The sequence below is a fragment of the Cheilinus undulatus genome, linkage group 4 (genome assembly GCF_018320785.1).
Source record: "Cheilinus undulatus linkage group 4, ASM1832078v1, whole genome shotgun sequence".
NCBI lineage: Eukaryota > Metazoa > Chordata > Actinopteri > Labriformes > Labridae > Cheilinus > Cheilinus undulatus.
The window spans coordinates 44893482-44907856 of record NC_054868.1 but is presented as its reverse complement, the minus strand read 5'-3'; the positions used below and the strand labels follow the sequence as shown (position 1 = coordinate 44907856).

Genomic DNA, 14375 nt, shown 5'->3' with positions numbered 1-14375 from the left:
GAGTGGGCTCAGCGTCAGCTAATTCAACAGACATGCCCACACCATACATACACCACGAAGTTTAGTTTTTATAAACTTAGAGATGTTTCATTTGACTGAAATTTGACCGGGGGGTTCTTAACACAGTGACCTGTCATACAAGGAACCTAAATACAGATCTATTTTCACTTTACAGGGTCTTTAAGGCAGAGAGATCCACAAACAAGCAACAACTGAAGAGAGCCACAATAAAGGCTTGGAAAAGCATCACAAAACAGGCGATGTCCATGGGTTCCACACTTCAGGCAGTCATTTCCTGCAAAGGATTCTCAAAGTATTAAAAACATGAACATTTCATTTATGGCAATGTTAATTTGCAATTACTTTTGAGCCCCTGAAATGAGGAGAAGTTACCTAAAAATGGTTGCAATTCCTAACGTTTCATAGGATATTATTGTTCAACCCCTTGAAGTAAAGGTTTGCACTTCAATTGCATCTCAGTTGTTTCATTTCAAATCCAATGTGGTGGCATACAGAGCCTTAATCATGAAAATTGTGATAGTCTTAATATTTCTGGGCCTAACAGTATATTCACATGTAAGCTGCAATTTCTATGCAATGTACTGTGGGTGCTGAAGCTGTATGGCTGCACTGATCTTCCTATGGAGTGTCATCATAAAACTGCCAACGTAAGTACAATCAAAAAGATGTCACAGACATCATTCACCAGTCACGAGTGTAGGTGTGCCAGTAGGTGAGAAGGTATCTGGAGCTGCAATAAAGGTAAAGTTCACACTAGGTTTGCCAGGTTACATAACATTAAACCACTGGGTCACATGCAGGACAAACTGAAATCATTAGTGCAAACACTTAAGGGAAAACACTGAATTCAAAGTCAAAAATTTGAACTGTTTTACTCCTGTAAAGATTTTAATATTGATTTTTTTAATGGCAGAGATTTTACCCTAAAATGTTTATTTGATCAATCATAAGTATTTACAGTTCAGTGACAAGCACTAGAGCAGATGAAGCTTTTTTTTTCATAAACAAAATCAATTTCTGTCACTTTTAAAACCATTTTAGAGAGTGATCAGGGTCCACGCCATATTTAGTCATTTAGACAGTACTATCAGTACAAAAGATCATAATCAGATCTGCATTTGGTCATTGCACAACCTGTTGCGGCAGCGTATCTGATTCCATAAATGGACACAGTATCAGCATTGAGGTAGAGAGATTGTTTTTTATTAATATGCTTGAGAAACGCCTCCTGGCTGCTTCACAAAAACCTCAACAGTTATAAAAAACAAAGAGGTAAAAAAATTTCCTCATACTAAAGTGTTTCTTATTTAAGAGAAATCTGAGATGAGTTTTGTACAAATGGGTGAAGAAACTCCTGTAAGTTGGTGTCAAAGATAAAAAGAGGCACGAAAATCCCGCTCCCAATTCTTGTCTCTTTGCTCCTTTCTCCTACTATCCTCCTTCCTCTGTCCTTTCCCTCCTCTCTCCTGCTTGGTCTTGGATGGAGGTTTCACTGCATCATGATCCCTGGCTTGAAAATGAGTAACTTTGGCTCTTTTCGTCTCTCCAAATCCAAGTCCTGTCTGGTCTCTTTTTAGCACTGTTGGCACAGGCTGTTTGGGCCCATCTCCCTCAGGCCCCAGCCCTGTCCCTGGTTTCCAGCCACTCCGGACCATCATCTTGTAGCTGTTGCTGGAAGGGGGGAGGCAGTAGTAGGGGGTGGGTGAAGGACGCTGCAGACTGAACTGATGGAGAGTGGAGGAGAGATGCGATGACAGGCTGCTGCTGTACTCGCTACGACACACACTGCACCATTGAGGCTGCAGGTTTCTATAGGGCAAACAGAGGAAAAGACAAAATCTGTGAGAGGACAGATATTTAAGGGCTACTAATGGGTTTCACCAGCTAAGCAAAGGTTTGAATGCTAGTTTGAACACATTTCTAATTAAAGACAGAGTTTATGCAATAGTTAAATTTGAAGTGTTCACCAGCTGAATAGGCAGAAATTACAACTTAACTGTCAGTAGCCCTCATTTATTATATTTGTGTAGAAACCAGCCCAGATTTGGGGGTAGAAATCATCTTAAGACAAGGTCCACGTGTGATTAAGGAAATGTCCATATGTGGCCAAGCACAGCATATGAACAAGTGGGTGTTGATAAATACGGCTGCTTAAAACAATCTTAATTTACATAAAATGCTCTCATGGTTCAGTCGGCCTTGCCCTTCAGTTTACAACATGGAGATCCATAAAACGACAATTAAACCTACCCCCTTGTTACAGTTTCGGCCTCCAGCTCTAAAGATGGCAACAAACAGGAGTTTCCCCTCCCGTAGTTCTTGATTGATATTATGTTCAGTGATTTAAGCTTAATTTTAAGAGTGCTTACCTTTTGTCAGTCTGTGCTTTACTTGGAGTGCTTTGACCATAGCTCTCCAACTCCTCCAACACCTCACTGTGACCAGCTGGAGAAAGATGGATATGACTAAGTACATCTCCACTGCACAACAGCAACACAGAATATAGTTTTGCTATTAAGATTTGTACGTCTATACCTTCCATTGCCAGGTCTTTGGCATCCCTGCCCTGTGTGTCGACTACTCCGACCCAAGCAGCTCCATGCTGTAGCAGCAGCTTCACAGCAGCTCTTTGTCCAGACCAGCTTGCACACATCACTGCTGTCCAAAAGTAAGTATCCTGGGGAGACAGGGGGACAATAATCAAAAATGATATACATAATAAAAATCCTCAACTTACAGACAAGCTGAACAGTGAGTATTGTACCTGGAAGTTGATGTCGACTCCCCTTGAGAGCAGATCTTTAAGACCCGTGATGTCCCCCTCATGGGCACAGCGCAGCAACCGGAGCCCCATGAGCTCCATGGACCTTTCTGAGATGTTTGTCTCTCTACTTTGGTTTCCATCACTTTCATTATTATCCCCTCTTTGGACCACAGAATCAGTCTGATGATGCCGAGCCTCTGCAGCTCTGACTCTCCTCCTCTGCCGCTCTCTGCCGTTCACTTTTTTGTTTCTTTTACTCCTCGATAAATCTCGATCTTTCACTAAATTTTCATAAAACTGCCTCGCCTCCTCCCCACATAGTGCACTGTCTGTTTTAGAGCTGCTCTGAGATGTTGATTCAATGCTGAAAACATCCTGACCACTAGCACGAGTGAAGCCAAAATGAGCCATAGGACAAAACTCTGGCTGCACCTTTTTAATTTAAAAAGCCATTTAAATAAGGCAATCCAAATGTACTTCAGTTACAATGAAGTATGGCAGTTTTTCCCTTCTTATATCATCCGCCGTGTTTCATACTAATCACACTGAGCCTGTAATATACGACAACGCCAAGCTAATGAGCTAGCATATGTGGTTAGCAGTTAGAGATCTTATCAGGGCTATTATTAATTTTATCTATCCCGTTACGTTGAAAATACACAATTCACGGTGCCTCTTACGTTTACTTGCTAAGTACCGAACGGCTAAGCTTGAGATAAAGCGTCTGTAGCTAGCGTGTGGGGTAAGACTGTCATATCGATTTAGCTTAGGTTAGCATCAACGTTAGCTTTGAGTCATTTGACCGCTTATAATCTAAAGACGATAAACCCAATTTAATTGAGCGACACTTCCCACGCCCCCTGTAAAATAATACAAGTGCGACATTGAATTTAGACAAAATAAAATACTTCTCCGAAAACAAAAACAAAGCTTCTTCAGGTTTACGATACCCTCTATCTTCCTCTGGTTGTAAACAGGTCTGGATGAAACGTTAATTATGGAACTAAAGCTGAACACTGCCACCTGTTGGTCTGGATGTTGCCTTGTTATCGAACAATAACCAGACTCCACAAAATCAAACCACTGTGCAGGAGAAAGTTAAACCTAAAATTGTAGAAAATGATTTTTCAGCAATATAACTGAGCAGCAACATTACTTCTTACATATTTATTTATGTAAAATTCAAGAAGTAATCCCTGTTATGATTGGTAATATAAGGTTTAATCATTGATTCCCAACCTGGGGTCTGGGACTCCTTATGGGGGCACAGAGGATCCTAAGGTGGTGCAAGGCTTTGCCTGCTCTGAGGCAGTCAGGTTTAGACTGGCAGATATCAACTACGATCACAGCAAACTTTAACAAGTTTACACGACTTTTGGTATGATAAACATATATAGACCGATTTTCTTGGGGGTTTCTCAATGAAACTAAAATTGATGTTGATTTTTTTAAAACAATCACTTTTTCACAGGTTAGATTGGTAATTGATGTTAATGAAGACATTTTCACCTAAATTTAGTGTTCCACCTGAACAATGTAAAACAAAAATGTTAGGGAAGTGACTCTAAAACTATGTATCACATTTAAAATAAAAAAAATACATTTTATCTGTCAAACCTAAATCTGCAGAATAAGCTTTCACTGTAGATATCCATGGACATATCTGTAAACCTCTGCCTCGATGCTCACATTGGCCTTTAATTTCTGCCTTCGTTCCGCCCTTGATCTTAATCCTCATGATCTATTTTTTTCTTTGGTACTTTTAATCACATATTTACTTGTAATTAATTCCTCTGACTTTACTGAATTTTTATTTCCTCTGATTTTATCTTCACATATCAACCTTTGTTTCTTTGATTTTGTCTATTTCTATGTTACTCTGACTTTTGTGATCTTCATATTATTTTTTCTGTTTCGACATGGAGCTTATGTATTAGTTCTTTGTGTTGCTGCATCTGCAATCTACTACACACTTTTTGTTACATTGAAAGAAAATACTTCAATTTAAAGCTTTAAACCTGAGTGTCAGCAGCGCCCTCATGTGGCCTGAATGATACCACTTTCAATACTCTAAATGATAAACAAAGGTACTTCCTTTTCATGAAATGTTTAGATTTTTTTTCATATTTGATGTATAGTGATATCTAAACATGGAATCCCTTTAATGTCCTTTAAAACGTATCTATGTGTGATATCACTCCTTTGTGTCAACAGGGCTTAAATCAATGATACAGATGTTGTATGAAACAGCATATCATTTAGCTTTACAAGTACAGATACCAAACAGTTTGATATTGATTTATACTGTATAGACAAGCACCTGATAACAGCTTTTATGTTTATCATACAAAAATAAGCCTTCTTACACGAGTAATAGTTTTATTTTTATGGCACTTTTTTAAGCACAGGTACAAAATGCTCAGCTACAGAGAAGCTTAAACAAACTAAAAAAGTCTGAAATAAAAATAAAGGCATACAATAAAATCAAAATGTCATATACCATGATAGAGAAGACGACAAATGTACAGACAGATCTAAAAGTGTCTTTAGATTAATGATTGATTATATCTAGTTTTCATCCACAGGTTTAGGTGAAGTCGACCGTCCTACAAGGCAAACATTTAGTTCCTATCTTCAAACCCATTCACATGCCTGTATTAGTGTGACTTTGATGGGAGGTTAGTGTGCTTGAATGTGAAAGGCTTGTCTTAAAGGTGAGTCAGGCACAGGAGTGAGAGTAAGAAGTCCTCATGCAGAGCTTCTGGATCATGTGATGAAGAGGCATTGAGAAGAGTCCATGTGTACAGCTTACATAAAACAGCACAGCCATGACAAACTGACTAGATGACAACATTGACAGCTTATAATCAGAGAGAAATCAGTGGTTTTGTATTAGGGCCGCTGAATAGCTCTGAGAAAAGTTCACCATGACGGCCAGATAATCAAAGTAAGCCCAATATCCACAGTCTTGTCTGTGCAATGTTCTGTCTGCACCACTCCAGAGCAGATCCCTATTTTAGTCAGTCTTGAATGTCCACACTGGCACCACCTCTGGCATAGACCAGAAGCACCACTCCAAGTCTCATGTGGTGAAGCATGCATCATCAGCACTGACTGGAACAACCCAAACAGGTCAGACAGAGCTTTCAGAAAATTCAAGATGAATCAGTAGGCACAGCTTGCTGATCGTTTATCTCATCACTAAATCAACATTACACCCAATCAGGAAGAAAATGAACAGAAGAAGCCTCAGAGTAACATGGTTTTTAAAAATGTTTTTCTCTTCATTCCTTGTGAACTATGATCTTGTGATCCATCTCCTCTGTGCTGAGCAGAGTTCAATTTCAGAAACAGACCAAGTGGGCAGAACACACCCCCAGTCGAAGTGGAACCTTGATGTGGACAGAACGCTGCACAGACAAAATATGTGGAATCTGGGGGGAGATTTGGTGGTATCTGGCACTGAACAGTCATACATGCCAGAGGATACTTAAAGCACCTTTATAAACTGGGGATTGTATTCTTTCCAATATCGGATTTTAATTTTTTCACCAAAACCAATAAAACCACATTTATGGCCTATAAAGTGTTCAGCAGCAGTTTAAAATTTCCTGTAGTAACTTTAATAATTTTGATATTCTTTCTAGAATAACAATGGAAAAAACACAAATGTTACTTTCTTTTCAAAAGTCTGTCTCAATTAATGCAGAAGAGGCTTTAAGAGTTGGACCAGAATTTCTTGTGTAGAGTTCTCCTGTAACAGTGATTAAAAGCCCAAGACATGCCTGATTTACTAGTCCTTTATGCGCCTTCAGTTTAAGCGAGCACCTTAGAGTTTCCCCAAATTAAAAAGAGATTTAATGGCCCAGGCTGTGATGGTAACTTTAGTGAGCTTGGCAAATTTGCAAACTCACTGGTACAATCAATCAGAAGTCCTCTGCAAAGCTCTGTTAGTGAGAAACATAAACTAGTGGAATTTACTGATGTGTCTGTTCCTGTCCCCAGTCTGAGTGAAGGTCTGTCCACAGTGGGGGCATGAGTATGGCCTCTCCCCAGTGTGTATCCTCATGTGAACATTCAGCTTGTCTTTGCTAATGAAGCGTTTGCTGCAGCAGGTGCAGGCGTACGGTTTGTCCCCCGTGTGGTAGCGTTGGTGCATCTTCAGCTCCGTCATTCGGCCGTAAGTTCTCCCACACTCGGGGCACTCATAGCTGGGCCGCACCTCCAGGTGCTGCCTGCTGTGCAGCCGCAGCCCGCTGGATGATCTGAAGGTCTTGCTGCACTGCGAGCAATGAAAGGGTTTCTCCCCGCTGTGGATGTGGAGGTGTAGCTTGAGGCTGGCAGCTGAGGGGAAGCCGTTGCCGCAGATGGAGCAGAGGTGCGGTCTCTCGCCTGTGTGGATGCTCAGGTGCTTCTCCAGCTTGTTTTTGTTCAGGAAGGTCTTGCCACAGATGGGGCAGTTCTGTGGCTGCTCGCCCTCGTGTGAGGTCATGTGGTCCGTCAGCTCAATAAGCGTGGTGTAGGCATTGTCACATCGAGTGCATGAGTACGGCCGCTCCTTCTTGAACTTCCTGTGTTTGAGGCAGTGTTGATCTAGATCGTCTTTATCCTCAAAGGTCTCGATACAACACGAGCACTGAAATGGCCTTTCTTCAACATGAGTCCGTAGATGGTATTTAAAGGCTGTAATCTGCAAAAAGATGCTGTCACAGTAAGGACACCTGGATTCCCGCCTGTTGTGGACCAGGATGTGCCTCTTGTAGTGAGACAGCTTGATGAAGCGCTTTTGGCACAATGAACAGTAGTACCGCTCATGCTGGTGGCCCTGTTCATGCTTCTTCAGAGCATACTCTACCTTAAACTTCTTACCGCAGGTGTTGCAGGAGTATGTCTTGTCATGAATCCCCATGTGCGCCTCAAGTTCTTCAGGAGTGCTGAACTTTTCATCACATTTGGGACAAGTCCCGTTGTTTTCTTTTACGTGGATCTCCAGGTGTTTGTTAAGATCTTCTGGGAAAGCAAAGTTCTTCTGACAGTCTGGACATGTGTAGCACTCACTATTTGTAGCTTTGCGATGGCTCATTATGTGTCTTTTCAGATGGTACATTCTACCAAATACTTTCCCACAGTCGCCGCAGCTGAGGCTTCGAGGGTTGGCAACTTTCTTGTGAATTTTGAGATGATTCACAAGTGCAGTCCTCTCCTTGAACTGTTTATCACATGCAAGACATGTCAGGCCTTCTATAGCATGAGTCTTCTTGTGTTCTTTCAGCTCCATCCAGCTTTCCAAACTTTTCCCACATTTCGGGCAGATGTACTGTCCCAGCTCATGCTTGTTCCTCAGGTGTCGGGTCATGTGGTAGGACTGGCTGAAGGTTAAGGAACAGACCGGGCAACTGAATGGTTTCTCCTTTGTGTGCGTCCTCATGTGTCTGGAGAGTTTGTTTGAGCCTTTGAATCGTCTGTTTGGGCAGATGGGACAGACATGCGGTTTAGATCTAGGCTTACGGCCCTTTCCTGTCTGTGTGCCTCCACTTTCTGGTTCAACCTCCTCTGGGTCTACATGTTCAATCTTAAACGTGATAGGAGGCTCTTTATCCTCAGGCTCATCGTTACCACAACTTGCATCCATCTCAGCTACATTGTCATTGCAGTTCTCATAATCATCTCTGACACATGACTGGATAATTTCTCCATAATTCGCTTCATCGCTCTCCTGTGAGCTCTGTTCCTCTGTCTGGTCCGACTGGTCTTTGCTGTGTGACATCATATGAATAAAAAAGGCACCTTCCTTTGTAAAGGCTTCCTGACAGACTGGACATGTCTGGATTCTCGGTGCGTGAGCGCTCTTGTGATTTCGCAGCTCTATGTATGATTCGACACTTTGCCCACAGATGGAGCAGATGAAGGGGCCCGCACTGTGCTGGTTCCTCATGTGTCGGGTCATGTGATACGACTGGCTGAAGGTTGTGGGGCAGATGGGGCAGGTGAACGGTTTCTCCTTTGTGTGCGTGCGCATGTGTCTGGCGAGCTTGTGCGCGTCTCTGAAGCGTCTGTTTACACAGATAGGACATAGGGGGCCCTTTCGTCGAGAGGAGGAGGCGACATAGTCGTCGTCATCATCATCGTCATCTTCGTCATCATCCTCATCAATGTCGTCGATTTCTTTGTCAAAGACCCTCTCCTCTATCATCTGTGATGATACCAAGGATGAGCCATAATCTTCTAGGACTTTAGTCACCTCATCAGTATTGTTAGAACCAGCGCCTACGTTGTTGCTATGACATGGTTTATCATTCATGCTATAAAGATTATCGTTGGATCCTGATGGTCCTTCTGCCTCTTTGGTCAAGTATGTTTGAGTTTTGTTGTCTGCCCGGCTCTCTCCTTTCCGAGGTCGTCCTCTTTTCCTCTTTTGAACATGTGGCTTAAAATCGTCCTCCTTGTCCTTTTTATTGATGGGTTTATCGCAGGACAGATTCATCTCATCAGCATCATTCCTATAGTCTTCTTCATTATCACTATAATACAGCTTATCGTTCATGTAATAATAATTATCTTTGAATCGACATTGTCTTGCTGAGATTTTAATCGGATGGGGTTCAGTTTTAATTTTGACCCTGCTCTCTGTCACTTTGGTCGTGTATGTTTGAGTTTTAGTATTTGCCCTGCTCTCTCCTTTCCTTGGTCGCCCTCTTTTCCTCTTCTGAACAGGAAGCTCAAAATCATCTTCAATATCCACGCTGACCTCGTGAACACCAAAAAGTTCACTTTTACTCAGAGCAGATTCAACCTCTTTACCGATCACCATTGCTCTATCCAAGGTCAGAGTTTCTCTCTCCATCACCAACCTCTCTTTGAGCTGTGGCCAGTGTGTTTTCTCAATCAGCTGATCCAGGATGAGTTTCTCTTGTGAGTCTTCATAGTTGCAGGGCTGCAGCAGTTCTCCTAAAGCAGACACAAACTGATCGACAGACTCTCCGGGTGCCTGGGCCCTCTGATGAAATTTCAGGCGGTACATCTGAGAGGCCGGATCAGCGCTGAAGTAAACAGTGAGCACTGAAACGGCCGTAGCATACGTGGTCTCACTTTGGATCAGTGTTGTGAAAATACGCTGGCCCTCTGGGCCAAGGCAGTTCTGTAAGAGTGAACACCTACTGGAGTCACTGAGCTCGTGTTCGTTGAGCGCCTCTACATAGTTTTCAAAAGATTTCAGCCAGTTACGCCAAAACATGGTGGGCGTTCCAGGCACTGGGAGGAAAGGTGGAGGAGGGGACAGGATAATGAGCAGTGGCTCTGGCAGGGGCTCCAAAGAGAAGTCCTGTTTGGTCACCTCTTCATCGACTTCAACAGTCACTTCACCCATCATTGGTTTTTGGTGTCTGCGTCTTCCAAAAAGGCTGATTTCTTCCCCGTCTTTGACTTAGGTCTGCGTCACTGAATTAAGATGTAACCCTCTTTGGTCCGTGTTCAGGCTCTTGATGTTTCATTCCACTCAGTAAGTCTAGGAAAACTGGGAAAGAGACAAACGCAAAATCAGTTAAGTCTCAATTCTTTGCTTTTGTAATCTCTGTAGCACCAAAATAAATGCTTAATTCTCAGTTTATAAGCTACACCTTATCAAAAATCATGTAGATAAATGCAAAATTCTAGAAACAAGTGAAAGAAACATTTAAAGTTTAGATGTTTTTGAGAAAACAGATCAATTTAACCACTCAAACTATTAAGGAAAGTCTTTATACAGGACTAAGTTATCTGATTCCATTTGTTTACGAGTCAAAACAGAAATTAATTAAAAAAAATTTGATTTAACAGTAAATGATGTATAGTGTGTTCCTTTTTAAATGCAGCCATATTTAGAATTATATTTTGAATTTTAAGTTAATTCTCTCGATTTAAAAAAACAAACAAACCGTTTGCAGGGTGGTTTCCTCAGAAAAACCTGACAAAATGCTTAAAAAAACACAATAAACCTATTCTTCCCAAGAGAAAAAACGGAACTAGCTGTACTTCAGACCCAAAACTTCAATCCTTAGAAAGCATTTTAAAGTTTAAGGAATGAGGATGAACAAAGAAAAAGATTTTGGCTGCTGTAGGTCTAGTAAGTCTGTCTAAAACTCTACAATATTAATACTTCACCTTCACCCATTGTAACACATCCTGGCCCACTGGTACATTGCACTGCCGATACAAATGTTCAATACATCAGCTGTAAATATCTGCTGAAATGGTTCTAACAGCCAATACTGATGGTCGACTTCTTAAGCTACTATCTGCCAACCATAATATGACAATAAAATCATGCATCCCTGAAAATATTGGATATAGCTAGGGATGCAGCAGTACATTGGTTCAACATCGTTGTTGGCAATACCAACCTGATTTAAAGACACAAGCAAACAGGAAAATAATGTGGCATGAACAGTTGTCAGTAGCAGATTTTCATCTGTTGTGTCCAATCAATTTAATGCTGGCATCTGGTACAGCAAACTGTTAGTAAGAGCAGAGGCATTTTATCAGACAGATGAAGAGACCTGTGTAAACAAACCTTTGCTGCTCATTTAAGCATTAAAATGATGGTGGGTTACCACCTGAAAATGGTCAACTATTTTTTGCAGAGGCAGATATAAACTGTTAGCATGTGTTGTTCTTAGATCTTTGGTACATCAAGCTTTATGCATGCATTTTCATTTCAAGATTGTAACAACCAAATTCCAAAAAAGTTGGGACATTGTGTAATATGTGAATGAAGACAAAGCACTAATCATTTTCAAACCATAAGTTATTCAATTGAATACAGCATAAAGACAAAAAAATGTTTATTTTTCTATGGGGGGAATAACACAAAGATCCCAAAAATGGGACAGTCAAAATCATTCAGCTCACACTTTGTGTCCTCTGTGTTGCTCTCTTTTTCTGTCAAATCTTTGCTTCTGTTAAGAGCAGAAACTTCCCCCTTTGTGGGACAGAGAAAACTTTATCGTATCTTGTTATAAACTAAAAGCAATGTGAAAGGCTGTGAAAAGCATGCCAAGAAACATAAGAGATATGGTTCAAAAAGCCTGTTTTTTAACCAAATGTTTACTGAAAGTAGAACTATAGTATTCAGTTGTTCAAAAAGAACAGACACTTGTTTGCATTGTGCTGTTGACAGTCTGAAATGTAATGCATCTTTTTGTTAATATAAAGTGTCATTTACGCAAATAAGGCTGTAATTGAACAATCACTGCGCCTGTGTATCAGTTTCACGTAGGCCCCACCTCATCCAGCTACATTAACAAACTAATACTATTAACATTGTCAACTCAAGTCTATTCTGGTCTTATCTGACCAGAGGTCGAAGATGTAAAAGACGATCAGTTACTCACCACTCAGGATGCATGATGTTAGATTTTTGACAGTATGCTGGTATTTTAAAATTAATTCTAGAAGATATTGATATTTGTATGTTATTTAGACCTAAACCTACAGTCCCTAAAATACACAAAGTGTCAGGATGAACAAATTTCAGTCACTCTTACATAACACTTTAAAGTGTGTCAGTGTCATAAGTCTGTTGGTCGAGTCTAATCTACTCTAACTTATTTGTTTTTACAGCCAAAATTTACAGCAGCCAGATGCAGATTTTTATAGCCAAAACATCAGTTGTAAATACTAGCAGAATTTTTCATATCTGTCGATATCAATAATTCACTTTTTAAGCTAATATCTGCTGATACCGGAATCATACCAATAATATATTGTGCATGCCTAAGTACAGTTACTTTGGTTAAAATGGACTTAAACAGATTAAATAGTACTAGTCTCTAAATTTACTCAAGTAAAAGTAATAAGTAGATCTTTTAAAACTGACTCAAAGTCCTGAGTACCAAGCTGTCTTTTGATACCCAAGGGTCTTTTAAAGTGAGTTATGTTCTTTCCTCAATGTTCAGTAACTAGAGAATACAAATCTCCAACCGTGCTGTTTGTTGTGAGATGTGACATAGCCTCAAGTGAGCTGTAACAGCTGTTTTGGAATAACATGTGGCCTCATTCTCTCACTATGTACTACTGACGTCATCTGTGGTCAAAACACAAAATCTGGCCAGATTTATGCCATTGGCAATAAGCTTGAGCCTCCTTGTTTGGTTTTTAGTGTTTATTCTTTCGTCAGAACTTGATGCTATTTAAAATGTTTTTCAGTACAATGCTGCCCCCAGAATATACTTTGGTTAAAGTAAATTACTATTTTTTAAAAACTACTCAAAACAATACATGTAAACAAAAAGCTATTTACCTTAATGAATTTATAACTTTGAGTAAATGTTACTTTATACCCCTGTAATATAAAATCTTGGGTAGCATTTTAAATGCTCCATTTTTACTCATAATTAGGTATATTTGCTAAGGTGCTGCAAGGTAAAAGACCTGTGAGTACTCCAACAACCACTGAAATTTAGAGAGTTTTGCCGTGGAGCCTTCAGTGATTGGGGCCCTATGAGAGGGGCTGGGGGCCTTCAGGGGGCCCTGAGCTCGCTAAGGATTTAGGATGCGTTTGTTTCACCGCGGGGGTTGAGCTGTTGCTGAGTGGCTTTTGTTTCCAGCTTCGCCTACGCGCATGGTTAAAAAATCCGCAGTAAAGTGCAGTAAAATCGCATCAAATCACAAAGCAATGACCACAATCTGCACTAACGGACACATTGTTGTGCTAACGGTTTCTAAGCTTCCCATTTCACCGATAGCTACACAGACTTCCGTCTCACACAACCTAGAACTGACATTTTCTGCGTGTTTCGACCAGTAGCACAGACAAGAGACTTAGAGAGAGCACACACTTGGGCATTTCACAGAAACTGAAATGAGAAGACAAAAACTCACCAAATCAAAGTGGGTCACAAGTCACGACGTGTACGGACCCTGCTAACGTTAGCCACAGTGTAACGGCTGCCTTATGCCAGAGCCGAACGGAGCAGAGGAAGCTGCTACAACCTGCAGGTACCCCTCACTGCAGTGCTGAGGGTTTTATCAGTGTTATGAACATGAAAATATGACACAGAAACACTGAAAGGCAAAGCATGAAGAGGAAAGCCTAGCCGCCATGCTTACTGTTCTTCTTCAGGACATCGCCACAGTTCCCCAGGGTTTGTTGCACCACACCACAGTGCCACCTGCTGGTCAGGAGATATGACAATGGCCGTTCAACCAAACCTGTTAGATCCTTTAACCTAAATAACAACTCTATCATTTTCACATTACATTTACAGGTTACTTATGACTTATTAAGAACAAATTAAGGATGAAAATATACTCAATTTAAAGTAGAAAAGTGATTTAATTATTTTCATCAGTGATTCATGCTGTGTTGAGGATGCTAAAGGCAATAAACCCATGGTTTAAGATAGGGGAAAGAAGAAATTGTGGGGGGATGTACAAGAAAATCTTACAGTTGTAATACTCAGATGCGGATCAGTTGCAGTGGCAGACTCAGGATATTTTTGGGGAAGAGGCAAAAATGATAAAAGGGGCACCTACTGTGTGCAGAGGGGCACCATTGTTCAAAATGTTGTCAAACATTAACAAAGAAGAACTAGAGAGGATGTCAGTGAAAATG

At 40.8% G+C, this 14375-nt stretch overlaps 2 protein-coding genes across 2 annotated transcripts; both read right to left on the bottom strand.

Moving 5' to 3' along the window:
- Nucleotides 1-1202: 1202 nt before the first annotated feature.
- Nucleotides 1203-3769, bottom strand: gpank1 (G patch domain and ankyrin repeats 1). The gene is made up of 4 exons (XM_041784421.1): nt 2786-3769; nt 2557-2698; nt 2391-2466; nt 1203-1830 (listed from the first exon to the last, which is right to left on the bottom strand). The coding sequence occupies exons 1-4, from the start codon at nt 3194-3196 to the stop codon at nt 1389-1391; spliced, it is 1071 nt and encodes a 356-aa protein (XP_041640355.1). The 5' UTR covers nt 3197-3769; the 3' UTR covers nt 1203-1388.
- Nucleotides 3770-6571: 2802 nt separating this feature from the next.
- LOC121508744 (zinc finger protein 585A-like) lies at nt 6572-13877 on the bottom strand. The gene is made up of 2 exons (XM_041785807.1): nt 13643-13877; nt 6572-10298 (listed from the first exon to the last, which is right to left on the bottom strand). Exon 2 carries the CDS (start codon nt 10152-10154, stop codon nt 6753-6755), a length of 3402 nt encoding a protein of 1133 aa, XP_041641741.1. The 5' UTR covers nt 10155-10298; nt 13643-13877; the 3' UTR covers nt 6572-6752.
- Between the last annotated feature and the right edge of the window lie 498 nt (nt 13878-14375).